Source organism: Neofelis nebulosa, chromosome 8, assembly GCF_028018385.1.
Source record: "Neofelis nebulosa isolate mNeoNeb1 chromosome 8, mNeoNeb1.pri, whole genome shotgun sequence".
Taxonomy (NCBI): Eukaryota; Metazoa; Chordata; class Mammalia; order Carnivora; family Felidae; genus Neofelis; species Neofelis nebulosa.
This window is the reverse complement of record NC_080789.1, coordinates 17,423,038-17,449,201: the sequence shown is the minus strand read 5'-3', so window position 1 is coordinate 17,449,201 and position 26,164 is coordinate 17,423,038. Positions and strand designations below refer to the sequence as shown.

Below are 26,164 nucleotides of genomic sequence, written 5' to 3'. Positions count from 1 at the left end.
CTAAAGCTTAGGCCACTCATCAGAAGGGCAAGAAGGGAATTGTGTGGTAAAGAACAGGCGTCAAAATGAAGGTGTCTCCAATAATGAGAGGAAGGAAAAGTGATGCCTCTGACAATAATACGATACACTGCAGCTACTACCATTATTGGAAACTTACTATGTCCCAGAAATTCCACCAAGTAATTTATATACATTAGCTTAGCTCTCATCACTACCCTCTGAGTTAGGGGAAAAAAATAAGGCCAGGAAGGTTACAAAACTTGATTAAAGTCACAAAATAAGTAGCAGAGCAGAAACTCTGACTCATGACTGACAGTGAACAGCTCCAATCTCTCTACAGTATTGCTCATATTGGGATCTTATCTTCCCTCTTCTTTCCTTTATCCTTTGTATGGGATGTATGTGATTACAGACAGCCTGCCTTATAAATATCCTTCTGTGAAAACATTAATTTTATGTCTTCAAAGTTAAGATGACACTAAATCACGTGAATGTGACTTCAGAACTAAGATGTGGCCAGTGCTTCTTTCAGTAAGTATCTAGACCATGTTTCTGTCCCAAGCATACTCTACTAGATAAGAAATGGAAGATATTTGCTTTTAATTTATACGATTTGTGTCGTGGCCACACTCATATTACAAACATATGTTTCAAAATGACCATGAGCGCCTTTTTCCAGGCGGCGGGGAAGATGGCGGACATTCAGACTGAGCGTGCCTACCAAAAGCAGCCAACCATCTTTCAAAATAAGAAGAGGATTCTGCTTGGAGAAACTGGCAAGGAGAAACTCCCGTGATACTACAAAAACAGTGGTTTGGGCTTCAAGACGCCCAAGGAGGCCATTGAGGGCACCTATACTGACAAGAAATGCCCCTTTACTGGTAACGCCTCCATCCGAGGGCAGATTCTGTCTGGTGTGGTGACCAAGATGAAGATGCAGAGGACCACTGTCATCTGCCGAGACTACCTCCATTATATCCGAAAGTACAACCGCTTTGAGAAACGCCACAAGAACATGTCCGTGCACCTGTCCCCCCGCTTCAGGGATGTCCAGATCGGCGACATTGTCACAGTGGGCGAGTGCCGGCCCTTGAGCAAGACTGTGCGCTTCAACGTGCTCAAAGTCACAAAGGCCGCTGGCACCAAAAAGCAATTCCAGAAGTTCTGAGACTAGACGTCTGTCCACACCCCCAAAGAAAATAAAGTTATTTTCCCAGTCAAAAAAAACAAAAAAAAAAACAAAAAAAAAAAACAAAAAATGACCATGAGCTAAAAAAACAAAAACAGAAACAAACAAACAAAAAAAACCAAAAAGCCCCAAAATGACCATGAACTATTATTTATAAGACAGAAACACTTATTAGGAAATTCATTAATCACGATCCTAATGACAAATTTTATTATGGGGGCATACATTTGTTAATTTAAGGTGGGTTTGGGATTTGCTGGGAACAATTTTTCTTGAGAATATGAACCCATGCAATTTGCACATAAGTGTAAAATTCAAAATCAAATACTGCCTACCAAAAGGTAGTAATAAAAACTAAGAAGGGGCGCCTGGCTGACTCAGTCAGAGGAGCATGTGACGCTTGATCTCAGGGTTGTGAGTTCGAGCTCCACACTGGATGTGGAGATTACTAAAAACAAATAAATAAAAAATAAAAAATAGATAAACTTCAAAGAAAAAAAAAACTAAGGGGACTCCATTTTTTTTATTTAAAAAAAAAATTTTTTTTTTAACGTTTATTTATTTTTGAGACAGAGACAGAGCATGAATGGGGGAGGGTCAGAGAGAGGGAGACACAGAATTGAAACAGGCTCCGGGCTCTGAGCTGTCAGCACAGGGGCCCGATGCGGGGCTTGAACTCACGGACCGCGAGATCATGACCTGAGCCAAAGTCGGCGCTCAACCGACTGAGCCACCCAGGCGCCCCCTTTTTTTTTTTTTTAATTTTTTTTTTAACGTTTAATTTTTTTTAAATCATACTAATAAAAAGTGTAAGAATCATTATTTTGCTAAGAATAATTTCATATTTATCGATATTAATTGAAGTTTCTCATCAGCTACAATATATACTCTGATTCTCCTCTTCAAAAAAAAAAAAAAGGAAAGAAAAAGAAAAATCTAAGGGGCACCTAGCTGGCTCAGTCAGCGGAGCATGTGACTTTTGATTTTAGGACTGTGGGTTCGAGCCCCACCTTAGGTGTAGAGATCACTCAAAAATAAACTCATAAAAAGAAAAATCTACTGAGGCAGTTTTAAAGAATGAAATCCAGGCATTGGCAAAAAGTTTGATTCTGAAGTTACAGAGGAAGACTCTATTATCATAGGGAAGAAAGTCAGGCTTTTCTCTGTTTCATGCATTTAAGTCCAATCTCCCACAACAGAAAAGATGGTAAAGGCCAGGGTCAATGTCTTCTTTTTCTTTTGTACAGCAACGAGCACAGTGCTTAGAAGACTACATGTGTTATGGATTTGGTATAATCCTGATACGTATCATTCTAATTTTACATATTGGAAACCTGTTGTCATTACACCATTTAATGGAAATATTTTGTCTTCCCCATATGCAAAGACAGATACAGCCAGGAGCAAAGGTTTTCTACAATCAACTTTCACAATGAATTTCTCATGGAATTTGGTGCTGCTGAAATTTTTAGTCGAGTTCTTAATAACCTAATTTTCTGCACAAAACAATCACTGCCTACAATAGGGAATTAAAAATTTCGTTTAGAAATGGTTTTGATTTGGTGCACCTGGGAGGCTCAGTCAGTTAAGCATCCGACTTTGATTTCAGCTCAGGTCACGATCCCATGGTTTGTGAGATCAAACCCCACATCAGGCTCTGTGCTAACGGCATAGAGCCTGCTTGCGATCCTCTCTCTCCCTCTCTCTCTGCCCCTCCCCTGCTCACACTCTCTTTTTCTCTCTCAAAAATAAATAAATAAATAAACATTAAAAAATTTTTTTAAATGGTTTTGCTTCATAATTTACCAATTATATTAGCAAGCACTTTGTTGGAATTCAATAGGCATCTAGAAAATTAAAAGTCTTTTTTTCCCATTAAAATATTTTATAGCAAAAAAAAAAAATGTTAATATACTCTTATGTGCTTATCTTTTTGACTCTTGGAGGGTATGTCATCCAAGCTTTATGCTTTTGTCTTTTTACAAAGGAGGCACAGTTAGGATTTCAAACACAAAGGGCAAGTAGTAGAGACTTTAAATAGGGAAACAAGCCACAATGTACTCTGTTCCTTCTTTGCTCAAGAAATTGCCAGTCTGCTTATTTGATTGATAGTTACTTTTGTACCTTCTTGGGTTTATTATGTTGTCAAAATACCACATCCTTGAAAGAGACTGTCTGTAGAGAATAAGGCAAACAAATGAATTAACAGACAGAAAATCCTGAAGAAGGCATCAGGATTCCCTTTGATGTATCTTGAAACGCCGAAAAGGTTCATCACAGCCCGGAATTCCATATTATGCTTTTCATTTCACAAATTCACAAGCTTTGAACAGTTAATGGAGCATCTGAATAAATAAGATGTGAAGCCGAGGAAATCACTGCTTAGGGAGAAAGACCCCAGTCATCTCTAAGTTTGTAGAAGAAAGTATATTTTGGTTCTATAAAATCAGAGTTGTGGGTTCAATGGGCTAGTGTGACACAGATGAAAAATTACGCTCTAAAGCCCAAAACTACATCCTTAGCCACAGCTGGCAGTCTTATAAATGTTGGCTGATATCACAAAAGTTGTAACAAGCAGTACAGGATGGTTAGCTTGTGAAGAAAACTCAAAATGCAATATGGTCACTGGTGTGCCAAATAAAATGCCTTTCACACATTACTCTGGCCTTGACACAGTCCAACTAACCCTGATTGCTCTCGGGCCCTGGGCAAGAACATGAGTAAGCGTATAATCCATCACAGCTACTGACTGGTTCAGTGGCCTTACTGCACACAACGAAAACACATTTGTTAGGTTCCTTTTAATTGCAAGACACATAATAAATACCTAAATAATGTAATTTGTGTAAGTAGATTTTGAAATTTAAAGAATAGTTTCGGGGCGCCTGGGTGGCTCAGTCAGTTAAGCATCTGACTCTTGCTTTCGGTTCAGGTCATGGTCTCGTGGTTTGTGAGTTCAAGCCCCGCATCAGGCTCCATGCTGACAGTGTGGAGCCTGCTGGGGCTTCTCTCTCTGTCCCCTTCTCTCTCTGCCCCTCCCCTGCTCATGTGCTCTCTCTCTCTCTCAAAATAAATAAATAAACTTAAAAAAAAAAGTAAAGAATAATTTCAAAAAATGTAGTTAGAGTGTGCCAGAGGCAAAATAAAAGACACTTAATCATTCCAAGTCCCAAACGATTTCAAATTCAAATTGACGTTTCACTTTTCACTTGATATGAGAAATAGTCAGCTGCAGGACCAAAATTAGAAAGCTAATATGCTCTGAAAAAACTCTTGTGTTAACATCTGAAACTAAACCTTAACTTTTTAGAACTCTTTATTATGTAAAAGTTCAAATACATAGAAGAGAACAGTATAAATTAATCCACACCACTCCCATGGACCATCACTTGGCTTTATCAACGATCAACTCATGACCAATTCTGCTGTATCTATCTCCCCCTACCTTTTGTTTTCTCTCGATACCAAGTCATTGCATCTCTAAACACTTCGGTAAAACTTTATAATTCTGGCTGAACACTGATGGAAATTTGGGGGGTTTTGTGTTTTATTTTTCACTGCCTCTTATTTTCAATCCTCATGTCATTCAAAGAGAGAAAGCTGGTGTTTATTGACAGCAAGGAGAAGAAAATTTAGATGTTTCAGTTTTTCTGGCATTTCCAGGACTTAAATACAGTTGTAAACTTTTCTCTTCCCTCCAGTGAAGGAGGAGGCAGAGCTGGCAAGATATAGTCATTTTGTTTAACAAACATTAACTGAACACCAGGGATGGGGCTAGGTAAAAGGCATAAAAATGAATAAGCCAAAGATCCCTTCTCTATAAGGGGTGAAACACGCATAAACAGATGTCAATATAATGTGTCAGAACTAGAATAATGATATTCACGGGGTACTATGGGAACAGAATAAGGGCACTCAGGCCAGATTAGGGATTCAAGCAAGGCTTCCAGGAAGAGATGATATCTGAGTAAATGCAAATATACTGCAAATGATTGTTACTATGTCATTATAATAAGACCAGCACGAGGTTTCCTTCAAACAGATTTCCTTCATTTAATTGGTTGGGGAATTGGGTGGGGAGGGATAGAGGGGAAAGTTCATCAAAGAATATTAGGAAAAAAACCAAAACACCAGGAATTCAAAAACAACCACTATATAATGTCTCACGGGGAATACCATAGGGAAAGGCCGGTCTCTAGCCTCAAGGAGGTAGGGATATAGATGGGGAGAAATTAAATATGCATCAGAAAATCTTACTATAGCATATTCAATCAAAATATATAGTCTAGGGATGGGAAAAGTGGACTAAAATATTTGGGTAAGAGCTGGGACCTAAACCAAGGTTCTGAATATAAATTTAACCCAGATCAAAAAAGGGAAGCCAATCAAGTAAAGAAGAGTAAAAGGTAAGCCTTAAGTAGTCAAGGAGGCTTTGTCTTTAAAAAGTATTTACGGGGGCGCCTGGGTGGCTCAGTCAGTTAAGCGTCCGACTTCGACTCAGGTCACGATCTCATAGCTTGTGAATTCGAGCCCCGCCATCGGGCTCTGGGCTGATGGCACGGAGCCTGGAGCCTGCTTCCGATTCTGTGTCTCCCTCTCTCTCTGCCCCTCTATCGTTCATGTTCTGTCTCTCTCTGTCTCAAAAATAAATAAACGTTAAAAAAAAAAAAAAAAGTATTTCTGGGGGTGACTGGGCAGTTCAGTCAGTTGGACGTCTGACTTTGGCTCAGGTCATGATCTCGCAGTTCACGAGTTCGAGCCCTGCGTTGGGCTCTGTGCTGACAGCTCAGAGCCTGGAACCAGCTTCAAATTCTGCGTCTCCCTCTCTCTCTGCCCCTCCTCTGCTAGTCTCTTTCTCTCTCTCTCAGAAATAAACATTTAAAAAATTTTTTAAATAAAAAAAAAAATAAAGTATTTCTTCCTTCTGTCCATCTCTGAATTGATTGAAGGAAGCAGGGGAAGGGCTTGTATCTGAACCTCAGTTTCCAAAGAGGTGTGTGCATATATGTATTTACATGTGTGTCACATATGTCGGCATCAGAACATGAAGATTTGATTTGAGCATTTACAATCTGGCTCTAAGCTATTCCACTGGAATAACACACAATGTCAGATGCATACAAAGATCTACTCTTGGGGGGGCCTGGGTGGTTCAGTCAGTTAAGTGTCTGACTTCAGCTGAGGACATGATCTCACGGTTCGTGAGTTCAAGCCGTGCACTGGGCTCTCTGCTATCAGCTCAGAGTCCGCCTCAGATCCTCTGTCTCCCTCTCTGCCCCTCTCCTGCTCACACTCTCTCTTTCTCTGCCCCTCCTCCACTTGTTCTGTCTCCCTCTGTCTCTCAAAATAAATCAACTTAAAAAAATCTACTCTGGCAGATATCTGATTCTTGGGGAAAATCCCATAAAAATGAAAGCTGTAAAAGATATATAAGAAAAGCCAATCAACGCTGTAAGATTATAAAAAACGTTTTCCGATTGTCGTCGGAGGTCAATGCCTCACCACTTATAATTCTATTTTTAATAACAAGAGCACCAGCTAACACTCAAACAGCATCTGCTATGTTACAAGCTTCATATAATTCACTCATTTAATCTTCAAAATGAGTTTTGTTGTAGATATTCTTATTCCTCCCATGTTATAGAAGAGGTAACCAAGATTCAGAGAAATGAATATCAATCTTTCCTCCAGTTTTTCAACCTTCACCTGTAAGAATTTAAGTAGAGCTTAAAAAAAGACATGTAGGATTTCTCTGAGTACAGACTGAAATCTAGTATTTTTTTAAGTTCAGAAAAATTACTTCTATCCTTCACTGACCCAGGTGAAATGATGCGTGATAGTATGTTGGCACAGAGCCATAAACATAAATGTAAAATCAATCCATGAGGCTAAGAGGTAGAGTTGCAAATAGAAACATGCTCTAAAAATGCCATGTTTATCAATAGACCAAAGAACAATCTCTGAATATTTCCCACCGGATTGAAGAATGCATCTTTTTCACAATACTTACACAGAGATAAATGACCGTATCATTTACAGTGATAAAGGTAGCCAGTGGTAAAAAAGCATTTGAAATAACTTTTGTCCCTACTGAGCAGTAGAAAAATATTACTCCCCAGGTAGAGCTTTTTCTTCCAAACTCTGAAAGCACTTTATAGGTAGCTATCCCCAGCATTTGTATATCATATTACAATATAATTATTTGTTCATGTAGCAGTCTTCCCTCCAGACTTCTAGTCCTGGAGGATAGGGTGTGAATTTATTCATCCTGGGATTTAAAACCCATCTCTGCATCTAGTAGAATAAAGGTTTATTGGGTGAATAAATGAATGAATGATTCAAGAGGTGGCTTTTGATAAACTCTCAGGCACTACACAGCATTATAGAAAAGTTTAAAATATCAATTAAGTCATAAGGGTGTTTGTGATTTTAAAAATAGATTCCAGCCTCCCGTGCCTGGCATTTAAGGCCTTTCTACATGAGCCCTAATCTACTTTCTTAACCTTATCTCATCTACTCTCTTCCTAGTTATATCCTGGGCATAAATTACTTTGTCTCTCTTTTTTTAGTGTTTATTTATTTTTGAGAGACAGAGATAGAGAGTGAGCAGGGGAGGTACAGAGAGAAGGAGACAGAATTCCAAGCAGGCTGTGGGCTGTCAGCACAGAGCCCGATGTGGGACTCGAACTCATGAACAACAAGATCATGACCTAAGCAGGAACCAAGAGTTGGACACTTAACCAACTGAACCACCCAGGCGCCCTAAGAATTTCTTTCTCTTTCTGACACGAGCTCTGTGCTTTCTCATCTCTACACTTTAACTCAGTAATCTCCAAAAGTTTTAGATTATTTAGCCCTAGTATAAAATACCCCAGCATACTTAATACTGTGCTGATATATTATGTTTATAATAAAACAATTATAAAAACACATGAAAATAGACATTTTAAGCAAATACGGAAAGATATATAAATAGAAGTTTTAATTTTTTCGTCCTGGACACAGCGGATTGTTTTAGATGTACTTCACTTTGAAAGTCACTGATTTATATGAAAAGAACAAATCTCATAGAGGTTTTTTGAGAATTAAGTGAATCAGTACATGTAATACACTTAGAACAATACTGGTCATGAAGGCCCAATGTAAATGTTATCTCTTCAAAGAATTATTTGAATGCACTTTTTATGAGGTTAGGATTTCTCACTGTAGAAGGCACTAACCCTACAGAGTTTGGCAAAGAGCTGAGCCTAAGAAGCCAAAATAAAGTAGAAACATTGGAAAGATTGGGTTTATGGAAAATGATGCAAAGGAAAAAAGGTAATTATTAACCTCAAGAAAAATAAAGTACACAAAAAGCAAATATAATCATACTAAACTATCTGGCTCTATAGTACATATTTCCATAGGCCTAATCAGACAAACACGGACGGCAAATTTAACAAAAAAAACTGTGATATAACTATACGGAAAAGACGGAGTGTTAACACAGCCCCTGAAATCCTCAGTTTTTATTAGCGAAAGTCTAAAGTTCAGGCATGTTACTTTAAAACTTGCAGATATCTATCAGAAGAAACAGCTAAAATATTTCAGTGATTATCTCTGGGGAATGTGATTGGAAAGGTAGAACACTTTAGTACTATTTAATTTTTAAATTTTGTGCATGTATTATATCGATCACAGATCTTGAAAATGAAGTCAATTTTCTTAAATTTTAAAATAACCTCCCACAGAAAGATGGCAAGTTGAGTACATATGTTCAACTCTACCCTCTCCAGATACCTCAGTGACACAACAGAGAAAAGATGCAGAAAGGCACAGAGATATTCCAGAAAGAAGAGAGAAAAAGATAAAGAAATAGAGAATAAGAAAAGATCAGAAATTTAATGCAAGCGATGTAGGAATCAAATCATAAGACTCCAGGAAAAGAGAATGGAGAAAATGATGAAAAAAAAATCAAGTAAATAATTCATAAATTTTTCCTAGAACTGAAGAACATGAAGTATTAGACTGAAAGGGTCAAATAACATCCAACAAAACGGACAAAGGACTTCCAAACCAGGGCACATCAACGTGAAATTGAAAAGCAATAGGAAAAAAGAGAAGATCTTGCAAGCTTCTAGGGAGATGAAAAGAAGTTATGTACAATGAGATCAGCAGTGAGAAAAGCACCTGTTGTTCTTCTCATGGTAACGGAAGTTAAAACGCACTGAAGCAAAGCCTTCCAAATTCTAAAAGAAATAATTTTATAGTCACTCAACCTATTCATGTAAAAGCATTTTACAAATTGCAAAGGTTCTTAGGCACTCTCAGGCATCTATCAGAAGATGTGTTCATACAACATTAGAGAATCTAAAAAAAAGGGAAAGCCATGGAATTCAGGAAACAGGAAATCCGAAGGTTCTATTTATCAAGTCATATTAAAAGCGATCATGAGCTTACCGGTTTTAGGAAGATGAAATCCATATGAAGGCTTTCAGTTGCTTTTTGGAATGTTAACATATTTCATGTGCTTTTAGATTTGCATAGCTATGCTTTTACAGCATTCTGAACATAAAAGAGATTACAAGAGGTTTCAACTCTTACCTGTAGCACAGCAGCAAATAAGTACACTACTATGAAGATGACAGTTAAGGACGTGTGACCACTTTTCATCAAATGAATAGTGTAGAGGAAAATTAAATGTCCAGGAATCACTAAAAGCAGTAAAACTTGAGCAGACTTATTATTCACTCCTGTAATAGAAAATATAAGAGTTAAAACAAAGTCATATTTTGGTTAATAACAGGTCAGTTATTAACATTTAAGGACTACTTTCTACTTACTATACTGAATAGCACTGCATAAAATTCTGTTGCTGGGGCACCTGGTTGGCTCAGCCAGTTAAGTGCCCAGCTCTCGATTTTGGCTCAGGTCATGATCTCATAGTGGGTCATGAGATCAAGCCCCACGTCAGCATCTCCTTACCCTCCCAACACTCCCTCCCCCACTGGGCATGCAGCCTCTTTGAGATTCTCTTTCTCCCTGTCCCACTGCCCCTTCCCTGCCTATAAGCACCCATGCACATGCAGGCATGCTCTTTCTCAAAATATAACAAATAAATCTACTCCTGAAATCATTGTTTCACTATATGCTAACTAATTTGGATGTAAATTTTAAATAAAAAAAATAATAAAAATATATATATATATATATATATATATATATATATATATATATAAAATAAAAAATTCTGTTGCTAGCAAAACATTTCAACTTTTCACAATTCACTTAATTCTTTGAAATTTTTACTGTATGTTATAGGCTAATTAAATGACAGGAGATTGATAAAAGCTTGCTATGAAGAACACTGGCCAGACTTCAATGTCTATCATACTAATAGAGGGAAGACAAAAGAAAACACATAAAGTTCCTAAAGCATAGGAATGTTCTGGTTTTTTGGGTTTTTTTTAAACGTTTATTCATTTTGAGAGACAGTGAGCCAGCAAGCAGGGGAGGTGCAGAAAGAGGGAGAGAGGGACAGAGGGAGAGAGGGAGAGAGAGAGAGAGAGACAGAGACAGAGACAGAGAGAGAGAGAGAGAGAGACAGAGAGAGAGAGAGAGACTCCCAAGCAGGCTCTGCACTTAAACCACAGAGTGCGAAGCAGGGCTCAAACCCACAACCGTGAGATCATGATCTGGGCCGAAAGCAAGAGTCAGGTGCTTCACTGACGACAGCCACTCAGGGGCCCCAGGAATGTTTTAATTTTACTTTTCCTTTAGAGTTCTTTCACTGATATTTTACTGAGCATTTCTCATCCCCGTTCAAAAGTCAAGAATAACCTTTATTTTGATCAAAAAAGAAGTGACAGGAATTGTGAGATTTAATATAGTGGTCTTAGTTTTTTGGTACTCACTGCCCGGGTGACATAAACAGGGCACTGTTCCTTGTGACAGAAGTTATCCCTCTCCTTCTCTTTGGGATCAAATGCTTACATTTAGAAAGGCCAAAAGGATTAATACAGTAAAGACAGTACATCCGTCTCTCTAGATCACCTAGATCTAGATAAGGTTCCTCTTTCTTGACTCATGAACAAGGTATCCCAGAGAAAAGAATGAAAGACAAAAAGTATACAGAGTTCCTCAGCAGCTGCAGACTTGATACAAATAAATTTTTGTTCACTGAGATGTAATTTTTTTTTAATGTTTATTTATTTTTGAGACAGAGAGAGACAGAGCATGAACGAGGGAGGGTCAGAGAGAGAGGGAGACACAGAATCTGAAGCAGGCTCCAGGCTCTGAGCTATCAGCACAGAGCCCGATGCGGGGCTCAAACTCATGGACTGTGAGATCATGACCTGAGCTGAAGTCGGTTGCTTAACCGACTGAGCCACCCAGGCGCCCCTGTTTACTGAGATTTAATGAACACAATCTATTCTACTTACAATCTATTCAGGTCAGAAAAAAAAAAAAAGTCATGCAAAACTCTGACAAAATAGGTATTCAGCAACTGTTGCCTGCCTATGTGCTCAGAGCAGAATTATTCCTGATATAAGATGCAAAACTCCAAAGCACATACCTGGACCAAAAAAAGTTCGAAATGGGTAGTAACAACCTTTGGGTTCCTCAGGCAATTCTCCAGGAATGCTATGTAAATGGAGGTAGGTAGAAATCCTGCTAGCCTGAATGGCCACCAAATTACCACCAATACCTGAAACATAAGGAAAAACAAAGCAGTTATCTTTCTATTTTAAGCAACTTGCATAAATTCAACCAAAGGCAGGCCTTCTTTGTGTTATGTGCTGGGCAATAAAACAAGCAAAAAGAATTTCTTCTGAAATGTTGATTTATTTAATGTTGAAGTAGATATTCCAAAGGCGTAAAGTCATTATTAGGAAAGACTCTTGCATTACTTTGTCAAATCTGACTCACTGACTGAAAGCAGACCAGTCTAAATAATTGTTTTAAATTACTATCACGGCCAAGGTATAAAGCTAGGCAGCAAGATATTTAATGCTTACCTCCTTAATGAAAGGAAAAATAAGCTTGATTTTTTTTTTTTTTTTTTTTTCAAATAGACAAGGCTTGGTACTTTTCTGCTCAGGTTCGTAAAGAAATTGGTAGAAGAGACTGAAAAAAATACTCCAGAAAGTAATCTTGTAACCTAGATTATTCTCTCAAATACTTTACAGACATGCTCTACAGGAAACATTAAAGGGATTTCTCTTGGCAAAAGGAACATAAATCCAGATGGAAATCTGGAACTACACAAAGGAAAGAAGGATGCTAGAAATGTAAAATATATCAGAAAATAGAAAAGATATTTTCTCATTTTTAATCTCTTCAAAAAAACATCTGACCATTTAAAGCAAAAATAATAATGTATATACAAGGTTTATAACAAAGTAGAATGTATGACAAAAAGAACACATAAGAAAGAAGAGTGAAAATCCAAGTATACTGATGCAAAGTTCTTATCCTTTATGTAAATGGACTAAATTATTATTTGACAGTGCTCTGTGATAAAGATATACATTATAATACCTAGAGCAGTAGTTTGCAAAATATGGTCTGGGGTCTGAAGGAAGGTTAATTCTAGAAATTCTAACCCCTTGCTAGCACAAGTCCCAGAGGGAAAGATTCACAGTACACATTAGCACGATAAAGATCTTTAAGAAATCCTGTAGTGAAGAAATCTATTTGACCTAATGCTTCCCAAACTGAATGGACAACAAAAACTCACTTTTCAAGTTATACTTATTAATATCTCATAGAACTAGTATTCTTGTGATATATATACACACACACATATACACATACTCTAAAGTTTATTCATTTATTTTGAGAGAGAGAGAAAGCACGAGTCAGGGAGGTGCAGAGAGGGAGAGAGAGAGAATCCCAAGCAGGCTCAACATGGTCAGCATGGAGCCCAATGCTGAGCTCGAACCCACGAACTGTGAGATCATGACCTGAGCTGAAGTCGGACGCTTAACCGACCGAGCCACCCAGGCGCCCCTGAAATATATTTTACAAAATGCTACTAAATGCTGGGAGATGTGTTAAAAGATGTCCTAAGCAAAATATCAACACTGATATGCCTTACTTTAAACAAAGTGTGTATTCTTGTATCTAATAAAACAGATAAATTAGCAATTATTTTGAGGGGGAAAAATCACAGGCTTTGGAATCAAGGAGATCTGGGTCTAAATGCTGAGTTACCACTTACTAGATATAAGATGCTAGACAAATTACTTTCTTATTGGGAGGATTAAATGATAGGAACGTGCGTAAAAGAACGTGCGTAAAAGTTACCCGGTACACAGTAGGTACTCACTAGTTAGTAAATGATGATGGTCGTGATGATGGTCATGATACACAGGGGTCCTTCAAATAGCACATCCTCTAACACATATAAAATGAAATTCAATTCTCAAAAGTTCCACTTTTTTGAGGACCATGGAATTAATCTCTATCAATGTCTTTAAAGAGTGGAATTTAACATAAAGTGAGCTCCTTGTGATACGCAGCTAAGAGATTTACTTACTGGGATACAAAAAAAAAAAAAAAAAAAAAGATTGTGTTGCCATGTAATATGATGGCTTCCAAGAAGAGCACTTCAATGAAGCTCTAAAATTATTTCTTTTGTAAAGTGAAATAACAGAAATACTGATTAAAGTGAAATAACAGAAGTACTGATTAACACCTTACTCATGACGGTATTGTTGTAATTTACATTTTTCACTGAAATGTTGGACAATACAGCTCTAATGGCATTAGTGGGTAAAACTTATGCTAGTGACCTCATCAACTAATATTCACTGAATAGGATTGGAACAGGTGGAAGAAAAGCAGTAATCATTCCAAGCAGTGGAAATTAGATCTTTGTGGGGTCCCCAAATAGGAATCCGGTTAGAAAGATAAAGGAAAAAGTTGTACGCAGCCAAGAGCATATAGAGGGCCTTGAAAAGCGAAGCAGAAGAATTCAAACTTGATTTGACAGGTAGGAGGAAACCACTGATACGTTCATCATCTTAAGTCTGATGTAATAAAAACAATGTTTAAGGATGACTAGTCTGTTAGTGACATTTAATTGGCACTGAATAGGGAGTGGGTCAGGAAAGCTACTTTGTTACTTCAATGATGGCTGAAGTGAGATATTAGCAGACTACAATGCTGAGACTGTTGTCGTATAAGTAAGTGAAGAAGTGAATTACGTTAATGGGCGAATAGACAAGGTTTGGTCATGTCTATTCAAAGAGGATGAAGGGCCAGGTTGATGGTGCCATGATTTTAAGGGTGGATGATGGGGAGGAGTGTGGCACTAGGAAAATTGGGAAGGGGATCTAGAGGGGATCTTTTGGGTTTTTTTTTTTTTTGTTCTTTCTTTTTTGTTTTTTCTTTTTTGTTTTTTAATGTTTATTCATTTTTGAGAGACAGAGAGAGACAGAGCATGAGTGGGGAAGGGGCAGAGAGCGGGAGACACAGAATCTGAAACAGGCTCCAGGCTCTGAGCTGTCAGCACAGAGCCCGACTTGGGGCTCGAACTCACAAGCTGTGAGATCATGACCTGAGCCGAAGTCAGACGCTCAACCGATTGAGCCACCCAAGCACCCCAAGGGGAAATTTCTTTACAGACATTTTATAACTACACAGAAATGTAAATGTTCAGTTGAAATTTTAGATATGAAGTTAGATTTTGGAGAACTTGCCTTCATAGAACATATTTTCTTACACATAAATATAAAAAGCAGTTTATATTAAATGTGTAGCATATCCTATGACAGGTTTTCTCTCAGTTAAAATTACTTTTTAAGTTATATTGGTGTAGGTTATACTAAAATCCAATTTAATGAGCCAGCCCAAAAGTCAGTATAACTGGATTAAAATTATTTTATTAAATGGAATACATACAAGAAACCCTGTGAACCTAAGTATTACAGTTCCCACTTTATAGGTAAGAAAAAAAAAAAAAAAACATAAGGCAGATTTTAAAGGGATCCGCAGAGGAGTGATAGATGTCAATGGACTGCATTGACTTAAGCAATGCTTACACCTAGCTAACTCTAATTTATCCGTAAAAATTGACAGAAGCAGCAACAAAACAGGGCAGAGCACATAACCCAAAGCCAATGATAATCCAGAACTGAAATGTCATATGTTGCTACATTAACCTCAAAAATCAGGTATGCCTGATTCTCAAGCTAAGATCAAGTGGTAAGAGTAAAAAAACAGCTTTTTTCAAAAATGTGTTGTGCATACTGAGAACAGGGAACATCATTTCTACCACAGATACCACCCTGGGCTTGGAGAGAGAATGGAAGGGAAGGGAAGGTACACCTCTTAAAATCTGAACCATAAGATTCCCACTAGTGCCTAAGAGTATATAATGATTTGTTGCCATCGTGAAACAGTGTATCTCATTCTTACCATTAATAACCGGTGTGTAAACAACAATCCCCACCAAGTTTGGATCAGATACAGTTGTGTCCAGAATAAGGCCCCCAATGCTGGAAGAAAATCACACAGTTTAGGGAAGAGAAAAGAAAACACACTAATTTAAAGCTGCTCTTTACATACAAACACCTCTACTTTTAAAAGTAAACATTTCAGACATTTAAAAAACAATAAAAAGGAAAAATATTCCAAGTAAAAATCAATGTCAACAGTGAAATGTTGAAAATAAAACATGGCATGAGCAGTAGCCCTCTGTTTCCGTTCTCATTCTGATCTCCAAGATGTGTTCCTTGTAAAAAGGAAAAGAACATAGGGGCACCTGGGTGGCTCAGTCGGTTAAGCGTCCGACTTCGGCTCAGGTCTAATCTCACTGTTGGTGAGTTCGAGCCCTGCATCTGGCTCCGTGCTGATAGAGCCTGGAGCCCTCTTCAGATTGTGTCTCCCCCGTTCTCTCTGTGACCCTCTCCTGCTCACACACTGTCTCTGTCTCTCTCTCAAAAATAAATAAAAACATGAAAAAATTAAAAAAACATAAATAAAAAGGAAAAGAATATGCTTTAAGTGCTTTAAAATGTCTGGAAGGATATATAAGAAATTATTAACCATCCATCTCTGGGTGGAGGGGCAGACAAAAGACTGATGATTATTTAATATCCTTCTGTATTTGTTAATTTTTTAAAACCATGTGTATTTATTGCTCTTATAATTTAAAAAATAGGGTTTTTTGTTTTGTTTTTTTAAGTAAGCTCTAAACCAAACACAGGGCTTTCACTCATGACTCTGACCCCACCATCAAGAGTTGCATGCTCTAGGGGCACCTGGTGGCTCAGTCGGTTAGGCATCCGACTTTGGGTCAGGTCATGATCTGGCAGTTCGTGGGTTTGAGCCCTGCATCAGGCTCTGTGTTGATAGCTCAGAGCCTGGAGCCTGTTTCCGATTCTATATCTCCCTCTCACTCTGTTCCTCCCCTGCTTGTGCTCTGTCTCTCTCTATCAAAAATAAATAAACATTAAAAAAAATAGATTAAAAAAATAAAATTAAATTAAATTAAAAAAAATAGATTAAAAAAAAAAAGTTGCATGCTCTACCAACTGAGCCAGTCAGGCGCCCCTAAAATCTAGTTTTTAAAAGAATATTTCTTCATTTACGAAATTAACAAAGCATTAAATGGATCATTTTTATGGTGTTAAAACTATATATATATATATATATATATATATATATATATATATATATATATACATATAAATAATCTTATCACTGGTAAATTGAAATAATGAGCTGTAGCATAGAAAGGGCTGATTTTCAGAATGGAGGTCTGGAAAAATAACATATAGCTACATAGAAGCAGGCCTTCAACTTCAATGTCTCAATGGAGCTCTGAGGGTTTTTTTTAAGTTTCAAGACCATTACTAATTGGTTAACTTCAGTTTCTTGGTCTAAGCCCTATAAAACATTAACAGTTCCAATACTCCATGGGGTCGTACTGCCTAAATTTTCTAGGAAAATTCAATCTACGTTACACAAAAATAAACTACATGTTATCAGAGAATGGAATTGATTGTCAAAATATCAGATCAAAATATTCTTACCACTACTTGACAGCTAACATTAGGAATTTATTAAATCTTTATTAATTTTTTAGTAAAATAAATGAATTGTGACTTAATATGCCTAAATTACTAAAATTTCCCATTAAAAGTTACACTACAGGGGCACCTGGGTGGCTCAATTGGTTAAGCGTCTGACTCTTGTTTTCAGCTCAGGTCACGATCTCACGGTTTCGTGGATTTGAGCCCCACATCAACACGTTGGGCTCTTTGCTGGAAGCACTGAGCCTGCTTGGGATTCTCTTTCCCTCTCTCTCTGTCCCTCCCCCACTTGTGCTATCTCGGTCTCTCTTAAAATAAATAAATAAACTAAAAAATTTTTTTAAAAATTAAAGTTACACTGTAAAGTCCAAAAATAGTCATCCTTAGCAGTATTTTCATATTTTAAGCTCTAATTTAAAATATATATATATTTCATAGAACTAATTATGTATTAAAGAATAAATCTCTGTGCCAAAACACATAGGTTCATGCTGTGACTGTAACATGAATATTTGCTAAAACACATTTAAAATGTTTTTATGGGGGTGCCTGGGTGGCTCAGTTGGTTAAGCGGCCGACTTCGGCTCAGGTCATGATCTCGTGGTCCGTGGGTTCGAGCCCCATGTCAGGCTCTGTGCTGACAGCTCAGAGCCCGGAGCCTGTTTCAGATTCTGTGTCTCCCTTTCTCTCTGACCCTCCCCTGTTCATGCTCTGTCTCTCCCTATCTCAAAAATAAATAAAACGTCAAAAAAAATTTTTTTTAATAAAAAATAAAAAATAAGGGGCGCCTGGGTGGCGCAGTCGGTTAAGCGTCCGACTTCAGCCAGGTCACGATCTCGCGGTCCGTGAGTTCGAGCCCCGCGTCAGGCTCTGGGCTGATGGCTCGGAGCCTGGAGCCTGTTTCCGATTCTGTGTCTCCCTCTCTCTCTGCCCCTCCCCCGTTCATGCTCTGTCTCTCTCTGTCCCAAAAATAAATAAAAAAACGTTGAAAAAAAAAATAAAAAAAAAATAAAAAAATAAAAAATAAAATAAAATAAAATGTTTTTATGACCCAGATAACAAAATATAGAAAAATTAGAAAATACAAACAAGAAGAAAATAAAAATCAACTATCATGACATCATTCAGAGTTATACTGTTAGTATGTTGGTAGCTAGACTCCCAGACATTTTTAAACACTTAGATTTTTAAAAATGAAAACCCACATTGCAAAAGTAGTTCTCTCTTCACTTTTATCAAATTTTTATTTTATCCAATAAACACATGTACATTATTTAAAAAGTGAGAGTGCCGCAAAGCCTATTACATAGCCCCTGGCCCCTGCCCCCAGAATCTGTTCTGCACCAGTAAATTTTTTTTCAAGTTCTGTAGCTGTTTCCTCTGGCATTTAATTCTGTATTTCCAGATAGTATGTTTATACTGTGATTTCTTGATTTTAATTTTAGACACTTACCTAATGACCTCCACTATGACGGATGAGGATTTAGTCTCACTTGCCCTTCTCTCTCCACCTAAGACCATTCATAAACCCCTTCCTCCCGGTATCCTGCCAACTTGGTTCTGTAGTTCTGGGTGGAGTATTTAGGGTTTACTTTATTGTGACAATGGAATCATTATTCACAGCAGGACCACCAAGTGTCATTGGATTTCCCCACTTTATTTGTTGCTCTGTCCCATATTTTTCCTAATTTTTAAGGTACTTACTACTAATTCAGCCTCAAATTTCTAACAAAGTTAATGAAGTGCCTCTGAATAAGTCAAAGTCACCTGGCAACCAATCAATTCTGCTTTTTTTTTTCTTAGAGACATTCCTCCTTGAGCCCACTGTCCTCCTGCCAACCTGGACGGTTGCCTCTAGGCCTGATACACAGCTGTCAACCTGAACTTCAATCTCCCACACTGGGTCTTTGAAAAAAGTCCCAACATTTCATAGGACCCTACTGCCTGAATCTTCCAGGAAAAAAGCAATCTACATCAGAGAAAAATGAACCACATGGTCTCATGGAATGGGTTTCCTCATGCCCATGTCATCTTCCTTGATTTATTTCCTCATTTTGATAGACTGTATCTTCTACCAGCTTTCATATGAAAGGGTACATAGGAAGCAAAGTTTTTGAGATCCTACATGACTGAAAATTGTTGGATGCCACTCTTCCATTTGGCTGGTACTGCAACCATACTTTGTGTTCAAAATAATCTCCCTTCAGAATTTTCTGGAAGGAATCACCTCCAGTGTTGCTACTGGACATCATTCAGATTCCCAATGCTTTATATGTAACTTGTCTTTTCTCTCCAGGAGATTTTGGGATTTATAGTAAATTTATGATTTGGGGCCCTCCTCGTATTCACTGTGCTTGGTACTCAGTGGGCCATTTCAATCTGGAGGCCCGTGGTCTTCAGTCCTGGGGAATTTTCTTGCACTATTTCTTTGAGAATCTCTTCTTATTGTTTACCTCCAGTTGCCCGCCTCTTTGTTTTCTGTTCTATTTTCCAGAACACTTCTTCAGCTCTGTCTTCTAACTTTTCTACTCAGTTTTTCGTTTGCTTATTTGTTTCTGCTCTTTATATATATTCTTCGTTCCCAAGAGCTCTTCCTGCTTTTCCAAATCCTCCTTATTAGAACATTCTGTTCTTACATTATGGATGCCATAGATTCTCCTATTGCTTAAGGGCACTGATGAGAGTTTTTGAGGTCTTTCAACTATCCCTGCACTTTCTTTGGGTACCATTTTTCTGGTCTCTGTCTTTCATGTTAGAAGCCTTAATCAAATGTCTGGTGATCCTTTTACTGTCTGCTCCTCTGTAAAGGGCACTGCAGAGCACACTCGTCAGCAGGTGAGCCTCCTGAAGAATGGTCAGGTAGCTCTTTCACTCAAGGACCCACAAGGGTCAGTAACCACCGAGTTTTTCTCTGGCTCTCTGGTGCTGATGAGTTACCCCAGGAGGGAATTATTCTAATTTTTTTGCCTGCGGGTATAGGCTTGACTACCAGCATTCCATGAGCAAAGAAAAAGAAGTGGGATAGGGTTTTCACTGCTGGGCATCTAGATTTTCACTTAATCCTACTTTCCATACAGTGCTTAATCCACACCCTCACTTGTGCAGGTGTTTCTTAATCCACAGCTTCTCTGATTTAGTCTCTCCAGAGTTAATTCTTGTCTTTTGCCAAGGTGGGAGGGGGCAGTCACTTGGGTGGTCAAGCTGGAGAAGGGCTTTGAGGGTCTAATTGTTTCTCACATAAATTTTCAACCAATCTTCTCCATTTCAGCTTTGAGAAGTACTTAGTGCCTCCAATTTCTCCACGTTTCTGGGTTTCTGAGGCTTAGATCAGCTCGCTTCCTATGGGTGTCCCCTCACCCTGCTGGAGGTTAGGCTTTAGCCTTTTCCATTCTGGCGGTTCAGCTAAAAGTCATCCATCTGATTCCTATTTTACTAATTTTGTTGAATCTCTCACCTGCTGTCCTCTCTGCTCCCCTTCTGCTTTTGTGGTTTTACAGCTTTTCTGTTCTATTACTGTCATTTTAGTAGTTTCAGGAAGGAAGACAGTAAATGCGTGTCAATATACCATGCTTAACAGGAAATTCATACCCTTTTCTAGCTGGCTCTTTTCACCAAAGGCATAATGAACATCTTTCCATGTTAACAGAAACGTTGCAGTGTTATTTTTAGCAGCGAATATTCCATTTCGTGACTATACCATAATTTATTTGATCACTACCTGGTTGCTGAGACCTCTAAGGTGGTCTCTCTCTTCTTTTGTTATTAAAAGTTCCTCTGTGATGAGGACCCGTACAACTTAATCATTTGCAAATATCCTTAATTATATCCCTATGTTCTGCCAAAGTCCTAGAAGGAGAAGTAGTCAAATGGTACGTCCATTTCTAAGGCTGTCTGATACTTATGTGAGCAACTTACTATTAAAAATAAATAATGTCAGGCTAACACACACACACACACACACACACACACACACACACACACCACTAAACCTTACTCGTCAGTCTGGTAAGGATTTGATTGGAGAAAAGTTTGAAACTGGTAGCGAAATGAGGTATGTCTACTCATTCCAAGAACTCCTGTGACTAATAGCTCTATTACATGTGATAATAAAGATGTGAGTATATAAAATGCCTGAACCAAGAAATGATGTTTTAATGTATACACAGATGCAGGCATATAGAACACACAGATAGATACACACACACACACACACACACACACACACACACATTTTAATACTAACCTACTTATAACCATAGCTGTTATGACAGGCTCCCAGCCTGAGTGGAGAACTGTCCTTGTGGCTGGATGTTTGGCAGCTATTATAATCCAGATAGGAGTTAGAGCCAAGAAAAAGACACCAACTAATGGAGAAATGTAGTAATACCTCTCTAAAATTAAAAAAGAGACAACATTTCAATCTCTCTTCTAACCATGGAGCAAATGTAGATGTTAAAAGTAGAAGTTTCCCAGAAGATAGGACGTTATCCAAAATATTCACGTGCTATATTTTCTATAAACTTCAAACAAATTTAAAACAGTAGATAAGGTAAAAATATTAAATAATGTAACCAAAAACTAATACATTAATTCAACAAACATTTATGGAATTAGCTATCTGTGCTAGATGAGAATTGCAATAATAATGATAATAATAATAATAATAATAATAATAAACAGTAAGAACAAGAGTAAAAAAGCTAACATTTATTTGGCTTCTATTATTTACCAAGTACTGTGCTAAACACTTTCAACTCAACACATCAACTCATGTGACAGTCCTCACAAATATGAGGTAGACACTGTCATTTCTATTTTATGAAGAAAACTGAAGCTTTGGACCTTAAGAACATGTCTAAGAGACAGCAAGAATTGGGGGGAAATGGAATCTGACACCAAAGTTAGTACTCTTAACTCTCGAGTCAAATGGGATATTGTTTTTACCCACAAAGATCTTATAGTGCAAGCATTCCGAGGAGTATTGGCCAATCAATTGATAACAGATATCCCCATATTGAATAGTGTTCCAAGCTCCAAAATAAAATAGAAAAACTAAGTTTAATAAAGTTAAACACATTTTTTCACTGCTGCACTTCTCAGAACCCTTAATATTCTAAGACAGAACATAGTACACCACGTTAACCACAGGTTGGCCAGACCACCTAGTTTCACATCTAAGTGTGACAACTTACCTTGGACAAGAAATTTAATTTCTATAAACTTCAAATTCCTTATCTATAAAATGGCAATAATAATAGTATCTATTTCATGGGGTTATTGTGAGTCTTAAGAGAATTAGTACACATAAGTACAATAGTGCCCAGGCACCTAGCTAATATTTATTGAACACTTACTATTGTCATAATTATCATTGCCATTATCATTAACATCTTGCTATTTGGAACACACTGAGATACCAGATTGCCAGGACTTTGTTACAACCCCTTTGTGGTAAACTGTTTTACTTGATCACAACTATTCACTGTCTCTCCATTCTTGTTGTATTTTCCTATAAAGTGAATATCCTTCTCTGTCTCATTGACTCTGAGCTTAGCTATTTGTCTTGCTTTGTGGACATGCTATATATCACCTCTGAACAAAATTTTAAGCGCTTTCAGAAATGAAAGAGGTAGATTGATAAATAGATATGGGTAAATATGAACTGTTTTCAGACACTAGACACTAGACAACAGGCATTGCAAAACTGTGATCGCTGAGAGAAGGGAAAGAAATGAGATAAGCCCTATAACAGCCTCAGCTCTTTGACTTAAGGCACATTCCAGACCACAGCTCAGGAAGGGAAAACTCAAGCAGAGTGATGATAGGGCAGCAGGAATTTATAGGACAAAATACTAGAGAAGAGGAAGCTCTCAGAGAAAGAGCTTGTGAACTGAATACTAAGTTAAGCATGCATAGGGTGAACTCCACAAGGCCAGGCCAAGAATAATTGGGGAGTCGTAAACTGAAAAATTCCCAGAGTTTACAAAGGGCTGGAAGTCATTCAAGAGCTAATCTTGTAGAGAAGAGAGGCCTCTTTGAATACTGAGAAGATTTAGTAAAGACCTGAGAAGGGTCACATCTTAGTAGTAGGGCCAGCCCTAGCATAAAGTCTACTCAAGATTCACTCCAATAAAGCTTGAAACCATGCCTTGTAAGGCTCAAGCTAATCCACAATTAACTGCCTACAAGAATAAAATTAAACACTCTGTAAAGAAAACCAAAACAATTGAGCACTTAATGGTATTACATCACAATGTGTAGCACCCAACCAAAAATTATTTTTAAGTGTTTGGAATAATATTTAGTCACATTTACAAACTTAAATACTCTGAGATACTCTGTTGTACTTAGACATTTCTCATGTCTCTCAAAAGTTTCCAAGTACTTATGACAATCTTCATAAATCTAGCAAATTAAATGTACAAATACAGAAAGTCTTTAAGTTTTCATAAATTTTTATATAATGCATAAAAATTTGGGAACATTTATATTTAAAATCACAAGAATAAGTCAATTACTTAATTACAAATTTAAGACAGAATTAGAAGACTGATGTGTTTCTCTAATGGGTTAAGTTACAAGTATATTAAAAAAATCCATGTTTTGCCTCTTCAGCATAAAACTGTTAATACCATGAGTCTGATTCTCAAATATTTTTATAGTCAATTCTAAATATCCCCAGGAATACAAGTTGCCTACCCCTTCTTAAAACAGTGACACCCCAAAACATTTTTGGTAATATCATTTTAGCTGACCAAGGTTTTACTATTATCGGAGATTTCAGCCAGGACGTTCCTGGATTCTTCTCAATGATTCTAATACTTATTGTGTATAGTAGAGGCCTCACCTTATACCTTAAAGATAGCCTTGAACTCACGGTCCTTGTAGCTTATAGTCCTAGATTTTAGTTATATGTTACTAAATTTTCTGGCATCTCACAAAATTCTTCAATCCTTATCCAGACTCTTATCTTTAATTGAACTTTGTATTTCCTCATCTTAAAATATTTAAAGATCTTCTTGCCTATGACTAAAGATGTTTGAACTAGATAGAAACTCAATTTTTTTTTTTCCTAGCAGATAGGAACAATTACTATAAATATTAAACTAATATCCAACCAAATTTTCTCATGGCTTTATCTAGATCACATCTTCAAAATAATTATGCTAACAAAATCCATTAAATATTTTCTCCCATTTACAGGGATATGACGAATGCTACACAGTGTCATCTTCTCCATGAATTTTTATAAAAGGTTGAAAAAAAAAAACCTTTACTGAAAGGATTCCCAGTTCTCCTTGTTAATGTTAACATTGTTAATGTTAAACATTAATGTTATGTTAAATAACATCCCAATTAGGAGGCATTCTAACCTCTTAAAACAACTAAGGTTGCCAACAACCTCTTTACAGGATCAAGCAGAAGACTAAAGGCAAAATCAACTAAACACAAATGAAAAGAAGTATTCTGCTAGGTCAGATCATCTTCGTACTTCATTTTTAGGTCAAAAAAGGAGCACTATGCTCAGCTTTTAAGTTCTTCTCAACATTAAATCTTTGGAAGGACATCTGCCGTTGAAAGAGGCACCTACCAACTCAACCCCAGGGTCATTGCTTGAACTTTCAAAGTGGGCGGAAACTTCTCAGTAAATAAACTAAAAATAATGAGTGGACAGTTCCTCAGAAAGTTAAACAGTTATCATATGACCCAGCAATTCCACTGCTAGGTAACCACCAAAAGAACTGAAGACGTATGTTCACACAAAAACTTGTACAAGAATGTTCACTTTTCATAATAGCCAAAAAGTGGAAGGAACCCAAATGTCCATGGAATGGTAAATGGATAAACAAAATGTGGTATATTTACACATGGAATATTATTCAGTACTGATTCATGCTACAACACAAGTGAAGCATACTCATTGAAAGAAGCTGGATATAAAAGGTCATCCATTTTGGGGAAACGCCCAGAACAGGCAAGCAAGCAAACCCATAAGTAGATAGATTACTGGTCACAGGGGCTGGGGAGTGACAGCTAACGGTTTCTTTATGAGGTGATGAAAATCTTCTGGAATAGAACATAGGTTCTATTAATAATAGGTTGTACAATCTTATGAATGTACTAAAAACCACTGAACTGCACAGTTTTAAAAGGTGAATTAATTCAGTGTGGAATATAAATTGTATCCCAATTTTCAAAAATTCTAATAATGAAAAAAAAGGAGAGGCAACTACAGTCTTCAAAAATGTCAATGTCCTGGGGTGTCTAGGTAGCTCAGTCGGTTGAGCACTTAACTCTTGATTTCAGGTTAGGTCATGATCTCAGGGTCATGGGATCAAGCCCTGCGTCACCACTGGGTGTGGATCAAGCCTGCTTGGGATTCTCTCTCCCTTTCACTCTGCTCCTCCTCAGCTTGCAAATGTATGTGCTATCTCTCAAAAAAAAAAAAAAAAAAGTCTCTGTCCTAAAGACAAAGAAAAAATATATACATACATATATATAAAAACATATAGAGAAATAGAGACAAAGAATAAAAAACAAAGTAAATGGGGTAAAATGTTAACATTAAGTGAATCTGAGTCCGGGGTATGCAAGATTTTTAACACTATTTTAATTTTTGCAACTATTTTATAAGCTTAAAAAGTATCTCCAAGTACGAAGAAAATGTAAACATTAAAAAAGTGGGAAAGCCATGATAAAATAAAAATTATTAAAACTGATTTACTATAAATCATTACTATCTCAATTTCCTGAGAAACCTAGCATGCCCATTCCCACCAAATTATGATCATGTAGGACCTTCCTATCTTTTCCCTGGCTAACATCTAACCCAATTCTGATGGCTAAATATAAGAATCTCTAAAACACTTCTCTTTGTGGGATATATTGGTGTTTTAAAGATGTCATAAAATTAAGGAATTATTTTCAGAAAACCATGAGTGACACAATTGGT

At 37.3% G+C, this 26,164-nt stretch overlaps 1 protein-coding gene and 1 pseudogene across 5 annotated transcripts in view; one reads left to right on the top strand and one right to left on the bottom strand.

The window, feature by feature from the left end:
* SLC41A2 (solute carrier family 41 member 2) overlaps window positions 1–26,164 on the bottom strand; it is a 125,749-nt gene that overhangs the window by 30,213 nt on the left and 69,372 nt on the right. For all 5 annotated transcript variants that reach the window (XM_058741552.1, XM_058741553.1, XM_058741549.1 and 2 more), the window contains 4 exons: window positions 21,455–21,602; window positions 15,593–15,672; window positions 11,745–11,876; window positions 9,773–9,921 (listed from right to left, as the gene is read on the bottom strand). In XM_058741552.1, coding sequence (XP_058597535.1) covers window positions 9,773–9,921; window positions 11,745–11,876; window positions 15,593–15,672; window positions 21,455–21,602 — 509 coding nt within the window. The remainder of the gene's footprint in view (window positions 1–9,772; window positions 9,922–11,744; window positions 11,877–15,592; window positions 15,673–21,454; window positions 21,603–26,164) is intronic.
* On the top strand, window positions 662–1,231 carry LOC131518977 (small ribosomal subunit protein uS17-like; annotated as a pseudogene).